The sequence below is a fragment of the Elaeis guineensis genome, chromosome 1 (assembly GCF_000442705.2).
Source record: "Elaeis guineensis isolate ETL-2024a chromosome 1, EG11, whole genome shotgun sequence".
Lineage (NCBI taxonomy): Eukaryota > Viridiplantae > Streptophyta > Magnoliopsida > Arecales > Arecaceae > Elaeis > Elaeis guineensis.
The window spans coordinates 132,450,240-132,457,978 of record NC_025993.2 but is presented as its reverse complement, the minus strand read 5'-3'; the positions used below and the strand labels follow the sequence as shown (position 1 = coordinate 132,457,978).

The 7,739-nt window shown below is 38.5% G+C and overlaps 1 protein-coding gene across 1 annotated transcript; it reads left to right on the top strand.

The window, feature by feature from the left end:
• Positions 1-5,594: 5,594 nt before the first annotated feature.
• LOC105036470 (protein CURLY FLAG LEAF 1) lies at positions 5,595-7,283 on the top strand. The gene is made up of 2 exons (XM_010912237.4): positions 5,595-6,077; positions 6,707-7,283. The coding sequence occupies exons 1-2, from the start codon at positions 5,841-5,843 to the stop codon at positions 7,097-7,099; spliced, it is 630 nt and encodes a 209-aa protein (XP_010910539.2). The 5' UTR covers positions 5,595-5,840; the 3' UTR covers positions 7,100-7,283.
• The last annotated feature ends 456 nt before the right edge of the window (positions 7,284-7,739 follow it).

Genomic DNA, 7,739 nt, shown 5'->3' with positions numbered 1-7,739 from the left:
TGTCTTGACCTAATCTAATTCAACTTTTGATTAGATTTGATCAATTACTCTAATTTAGTCTATTTCTTTAAGTTAACCTTAGGTCTAACCCAATTATGGACTTAATCCATCTAACCCATTGACCACAAGTTTATGCAATTGTCTTAGGTCTTAATTCACAATTCTAGACCAACTAGACAACACTTAATTCTTTTAATTAAGTATTTGGGCTGATGGGTCAGGATTTGATATTTCGAAAATAATTTTTAAATTTGAAAGATTTTATTTTCTGTTCACCAAATGTGTTGACTCATTTCACAAACAGATTAGCACATTTCATAAACAACAATCCTATTGCTAATTACATAACAGAAAATAACTCAATCAAAATAAATCATGAATATTCTTTTAGATCTAATCTAACACATTCATGATAAATTTTATAATTGAACCTTTATAATAAAATCCTTTCACTACTTCGTCTGTATGGGATATAATCGCATCGGCACCCTTACCGCCATAGGAGAACCCCATCGAATGGGAGGAGAGGGCCTTTAAATCTTTCTTTTCTCCTATGATCGGATGACCATAGCAATCAACCCAATTAGACTACTTGCTACTTGGATCAAGTATATCTAAATATACCAATTTCAAAATTTAAATTTAAATTTTAAATTTCAAACAAATTTCATATTTCATATTTCAAATTTTTGAATTTCAAATTTTGAATTTTAAATTTTGAATTTAAATTTAAAATTCAAAAAATTTTAAATTTAAATTTTAAATTTTGAATTTCAAATTTTTGAATTTTAAATTTTGAATTTCAAATTTTAAAATTTAAATTTAATTTTGAATTTCAATTTCTAAATTTTGAATTTTGAATAAATTTTAAAATTAAATTTCAAATTTTAAATTTTAAATTTTAAATTTAAATTTAAAATTTTAGATTACTACTTAATCTATGCATGCAAATGTATATCATATTTTAAAACCCACTTTGATACTATTTGTGGAAAAATGGTGCAGGGGTAAAATGATAATTTTAAAATTTTTTTAAAATTATAATTTTACAGTAAAAATTATTAATTAATCTAATTAATTAATATATATTAATCCTACACAAGGATCTAAATACGATATATATCGCATACATTTAAATTTGAAATTTTGAATTCTACAGTAAATCTTTTACTGTTATGTGTTTAGAACACATTACCTTCTTGGGGTAGTCGATCGCCGTAATCTGATCACCGTCGGAGGATCTGATCATATAATATAGCCATACAGTATGTCTGGCTTTTATGGATTATCTATACGAAGCTCTCGGTCTGATCGGCTCCTCACGAATGCTAGTTCATTGCAGAACCCTTTCACGGTCGATGTTGATCGAACTCTTTCGATCTTGATCTATCGACTCCTCGGATGCTTTGGATCGTCAGCAGATGTATTTGAGAGGTTGATGAAGCTCTATCTAAAATCTTGTGGGCTTACGACACTCGTAGCTCACTTTTTCACTTCCCGAACCCTAGGTAGAAATCCTAGGGTACTCTCAGAAAAGCCTGCGCCCACTCTCTTTCTTTTCTTTCCTCTCAAAATTTTTAAACTTTTCAAAATCATGCAGAAAGCTTCCTCACACCCACTTTTCTTTCTCAGAAATCACATACGCACGCCCCACCTTCTCACTTTTTAAAAAATGCAAGACACGTTTTAAACGCGTGAGAGGATAAAGATAGGTGGTTGCTCATTTGAATTCAAATCGAATTTGAATTCAAATGCTAACCAACCCATACTTATCTACTCATGGCGTGAGAAGAAAAGGGCATGGGCTCCCTTGTGCATGGAGAGTTTACACGAGAAATTCTTTCTCGTATAAAGCAAATGGTGTACAAATGGATAAGGCTAGGTGGCGCATGGATTAGTTGCCCATTCAAATTCAAACTTCATTTGAATTTGAATGGCCAACCAACCATCTTTATCCACCCAAATGGTGCACAAATGGAGGGGCATGGAAGGCTTCTTCGTGGGAGAAAATTCATGAGAAGTTGTTTCTCATGAATTCAAATGGGTGCAGATGAGTGAGGTGGCGCAGGGAGAGAATTCAGAAGGTGGTTTCAACCTAATTGAACCAACCTTATCAAAATAGGTTAGACACAATTAGATTAAGTTAAACCCAACACAATTAGACTTAATTAGGCTCAATAAAATTCTAATCAAATCAGGAATTGACTAAGCCTAACCCCTGATCAAATCAGTGATCAAAACACCTTAGCGATTAGGTCAACACTTAACCCAATCGGGTCAAACCCAACTGACTCCAATTCAATTGGACTTGATCCAAAAATAATTACTCAATCAAATTGAGTTAATTAATGATCAAATCACTAATTAAACTTCTCATAAATACTGAGTCCAAATTCGATGGGCAATCGGACATCAGAGTCCATCGATATGAAACCCTGATAAAAAATCTCAAACCAGTGGGACTCTTGACCCCGGTATCCAAAATGTGTGGAACTCATGATTAGAGAATCCTGATTCTTGATCACAGAGTTTCAGACACGTAGAACTCAAAGTCCATGAGCATTAAGACTCTTCACCAGCCATCAGATCAGATAGGAACCTCTAATGTGTGTGACCCATAGGTTCGAACCTAAGCCGGTAGCACAGGAATCAATTCCTGTACTAATCGAAGTGACCATCTAGCAATGGTACCCGACATCTGGGTAGGTCGAATAGTTGCAATCGCAACACTCAGAACCTACGTGAATATGGTTATTGTATAATTCATCCTTTTGACCCTGTGTTTAGGACGACTCAGGGTTAAACTGTCAACCCTGATTAGATCATCCGAATCGTGCTCAACTCAAACAGTCCTATGATTCCTCATTAGGACTACCCTGGCCAAGGTTTTGCTAAATTGAAACATAACTGTACATAGCTTCTGAACTGGAGTGGTCAATCCCATCTTGACACACGCACCGACAAGTCAAGTACTTGACTATACCCAGCAGCCTTCCGTCACTGACTTAGAAATTCAGGTAGTCCAGTGCCTAAGTGCATTGAGTTTCTTGCAAGTCACCGTGCGGTCTCAGTCGGAGGGACAGTTATACCTATATCCCATCGGAACAAATCTTGACAGCAGAAAAAGCTCCGGAGTCGATCACGTTCAGTGTAGATATACCCTTACATCTCACCTGTATGCCATACCAGTGTCTCCACACTCCTTGGTTAAGAGGACAACCAACCCATATGGCACACAATGACTTATACTTGATAAACGTTGTTGTCCTTGATAATAACGTATCATTTGGTCGCAAACAGGTTTAAGGACTAAACGACAAATCCTCCTTTGTCGAGTCTAAATAGTCCTAAGGACTTCACCACAACACAGGAGTTTATTAGAAGATGAAATAATTTGTGATAAAAAATATCAAAATAATTTTTATTTATTTATAATTCATATACTAATACAAGAAAGGCACAATTGTCAATAGACTGACGATTGGCTTTGGGACACTATTTCAACAAGCACATGGTAGGTAATTTTTAATTTTTAATTAGCATATAATTCTTTAGTTATTTAAATTTTTTTTAGTTAATTCTCAAATTACAGAGAGATGTTGAGAGTGGCGAGCTTCTTGGTAGAACGATATTTACCAGCGGACCCACCAGCGACGGTCGGGGAGTGAAAGATGGAGAGCCAGAAGCTCTTTGTAAGTTTTTTCAATTATTTTTTTATTTACAGCCTAATTTTTATTAAAAAATTAAAATAATTTTAATTTTAATTTTTAGGATCGTATAATAGACATGAGATCCCAGCCTATCTTGAGGACTCGACCGCACCCACAGATGATGAGATCTGTAATCAGGTGCTCGGTACGAGACCCTGTTATGTTAGAGATCTATGGTATGGGATCATTGCTCCTTCATTCTCACGCTCATCTATGGCTGACATCCATTCTGCGTGCGAGGCTCGACTGACGGAGATGCAGAGGCAGACCGTCGATGATCGACAACAGATTGTCATAGATCGACAGCAAGCTGAGCACCGAGCTCAGGAGTTGGCTGCATGCATCGACGAGTATAATCTGCTCTAGATCCAGATGATGGAGTGAATGACGCAGATGGAGCAGACGATATAGCTGATGAGATAGCAGTAGACCGATCTGAGCTCCGTCGAGCGCTCTCCGTCTCCAGCTTGTTCTCCAGATATCGATATTTGACGGCTTATTGATGTACTTTTTTTTTAATTTCAAATCTCTTGTAATTCTAATTTAATATAATAAAATAATAAAATTTATTTATCATTTATTGCATAAATTTTTTATTTTATTTTTTTAATTTATAAAAAATATTATACATATAAATTAAAAATATATATTATAATTTTTTTAAAAAAATATGACTAAATTATTAGTGACAGAATTATTCATGACAAATGATTCATTGTCAAAAATATTTTACTAACATAATTTAATTTTTAAAAAATATATAATTAATAGCGATGAAAAATCTTTCATCGTAAATAATTATTAGCGACGTAACTTTTCATCACAAATTAAATCATTTATGATGTAATTTTTCATTGCTAATATTATTTAATTTTATTTTTTTAATTTTTTTTATTAAATTAATAGTGAAAAACTTTTTTGTTGCAAAAAATATTTTTTGCGACGTAAACTTTTAGTCGAATTAATAGCGATGAAAATATTTTCGTCGCTATTAATTTTTTATTTATTAGCGACGGTATTATTCGTCGCAAATATTTTTTTTTACGATTAAATTTTTTCATCTTTTTTTTTAACGATGAAAAATATTCATCGTAGATATCTTTTATTAGCGACGAAATTTTTTTTTGCCGTAAAATATTATCAACGATGCGATTATTAACGATGAAATATTAGCGATAAAAATTACGTCGCCAATATATATTAGCGACAAAATCGGTTATTAGCGATAAAAATTTCATCACTAATAATCCGTTTTGTTGTAGTGTAGGCACCACCACCTCTCTTCCATTAGTGTGCTCTAGAACCCATCTTAAAGCCTCTTCTCGATGCCCATCACCTCCACCATCAGGCGCTTGTTGATGAACTGCTGAAAGATCAATGGCCATGCTAGCATCATAGACTGGTGTTTATTCAGGAGATCATAGACTTGGGTGGTGTACCAGCATTCCACCATTTGTTCTCGAGAAGGGCAGCTGGGGTTCCATTCGCTCAGGAGTGGGGGAGGAGTGCTCATTCTTTTTTACTTCTTTTGCTTTATGCTGACATGATCAAATCATCCATATGATGAAAAAAATTAATCAGATGGACCATTGAGCTAGTACACCAAATATAGGGTATAATTTTTCGATGCACCTTCTAAGTGGCCTAAACTCGGTTACGCTTTTCTTTTTGCGTTCCTTCCATTCATGCTTTTCAAAGGCATTGGTTGAAGCAAAGAGACTCAAGAGGAGCTTCTTTCCTAGTTCAAAGGTTTCGCTTGGTGTGATCTAAAGTTTTCTTGCACCGTAAAAGTGAGGCCACTGTGGACCACACGGGTCGGGTCAACCGATTCCCAAAGCTTCTCTCTCCCCAGCTCGAAATCCCTCCCATTTGAGAGCCCAAAATCTCTCTCCCCTGTCCCTCTCTTATTCAAAAGAAAATCATAGGAGGAGATTTCGGGAATCCCCAACTTTTCTGGCCACCCTATCTCCTCCCCAATATTGGACATTCCTTCCCAAAATATCCCTCCTTTGGTTTGCCTCTCCCTCTCTCCCCTCTTTAAATCCCCCTCCCCGTCTTCCCAAACTGTCCCTGTCTCTCTCTCCCCCCACATCTCTCTAAAAATCTCTCTCTGTCTCTCGCTTCTCGGCGATGACGGCGCCCAACATAGAGATGATAGCAGCGTCGCTGAGGAACTGCTCGTTGGGGAGAGGAAACAGGGGAGCGGCGGCGGCGTCGTCGCCGCACTCTCCGCCGCCGCCGCCGCCGCCGCCGCCGCCGCGGCGCCTGGTGGATGAGGCTGATGTGGAGGAGGGAGCGGGGGTGACGGTGGAGCTGAACTCGGAGTTGCCTCTGCCGTACCACTGGGAGCAGTGTCTCGACATGCGGGTACCACGATCTCTATCTCTCCCTCTTCCTTTAATGTCCCCATCCCCTCTAATCTCTCCTCTTTCCCCCAATCATTGATCATTAATGCTCCCTTCAAGGCGATATCTTGGACTCGATCCCGGAGTCAAACCCTTCGTTTGCGTGTTGCTCTATTTGCCCAACTATTCCTTGGAGTTAAGACCCTCCCTCCCTCCCTCCCGTTGTGTATTAGATTGGATCATGGTTCTCCTTCTACCCTTCCCTATATCTTCCTTTTTTTCTCTGTTTCTTTATATCTTTCTCCCTGGCCTGTTAACTCTTTTTTGATTGCTTTCCTTTTTCTATCTCAATGCCACAAGGAGTGAAGATAATAGGAGGCAAAATATCTCCCTTTTCTTTTCTTCTCTGTTTCTGTTTGGTTCTCATCCTTCTTATGTCTTTTTCTTTGTTCTCTCCAAGCCGGAGGAAAAGAAAAAAAAAATGGCTGAAGGAAAAAATCCATTCAATTTTTTGCGTCCTTTTTGGAATTTTGGTGCCCATTATCCCATGGTTGTGATTTCAAATCCAAAGGTTTATCTGTTTCTCAAATCAAAATCCCATCTTTATCTGAAAAGATCTCTCCTTTTTATCTCTGGTTATTTTCATTGCAGACGGGAGAAATATACTACGTCAACTGGGAGAACGGCAGCAGGACCACCCAGGATCCCCGGACCTCTTCCACTGCCTATTTGACGAGCTACTACTTGGAGGAAGAAGAGGAAGAGGAGGACACCTCCGACGGGGACAGCACCTCAGGCGACGGCGACGATGGCAGCGGCGAGCCCAGCTTCTCCTCCAGCGCCTATTCCGGCCTCTCCTCCATCTCCTCCCCGTCCCCAGGCGAGACCGCCACCAGCACCGCCGATTCCTCCGCCAGCAGCGAGATCCTTGTCGCCGCCGGCTGCAAGGCCTGCTTCATGTACTTCATGGTCCCCAAGCGCGTCGAGGACTGCCCCAAGTGTGGCGGCCTCCTCCTCCACCTCGGCCGCAACGGTTGCATCTAAAACTTGTTGGTTTTTGGGTCAAACCACTGAGAAAAATATTATTTTTTAAGCCAAAGTTTCGATTTTTTTTATTCTCCTCCTCTCCTGTTTCCATCTTCATCTTCTCCTCTTCTCTCCCCGTCTATACCCAGCTGTGAATCATAGAGATTAATCTATAAATACCGGTAAATAATCTTTTCTTATAGCAGTTTTCTCTCTAATACCGTGTTTATGGATTTTTCTATGGTTTACGGCAGTTTTTTTTTTTTTTTGGATATTAGAAAAAGAATTCTCTCTTCTTGTTTTTGTCTTGGTCTGAGGAGAAAGTATGTGATCTCTGTGCATGGATTCTGATTCGATTTTTCTCTTTCCTTCGCTCCCCGACTGGCCGTTTCCATGCCAACTTAGCCGTACAAATATTGCCCCTCGGCCCCCCCGGTATGCTTACTTTCGGTGGCCACATCTGGATCCATCTCAACATAATGTGTCTCCTCTTGATGATGTTCTAATTTAAAACTAGTTTTCACTATCAGATGGCTAGAGATATCTTCACTATAACTAACTCTCTTGCTAACGTACTTGTCAATCTGATCCTGACCCTTCAATGAGGGGTGACAATCATGTCGGGCTGAATCGAATACAAGTCTAATTGATATAGAAT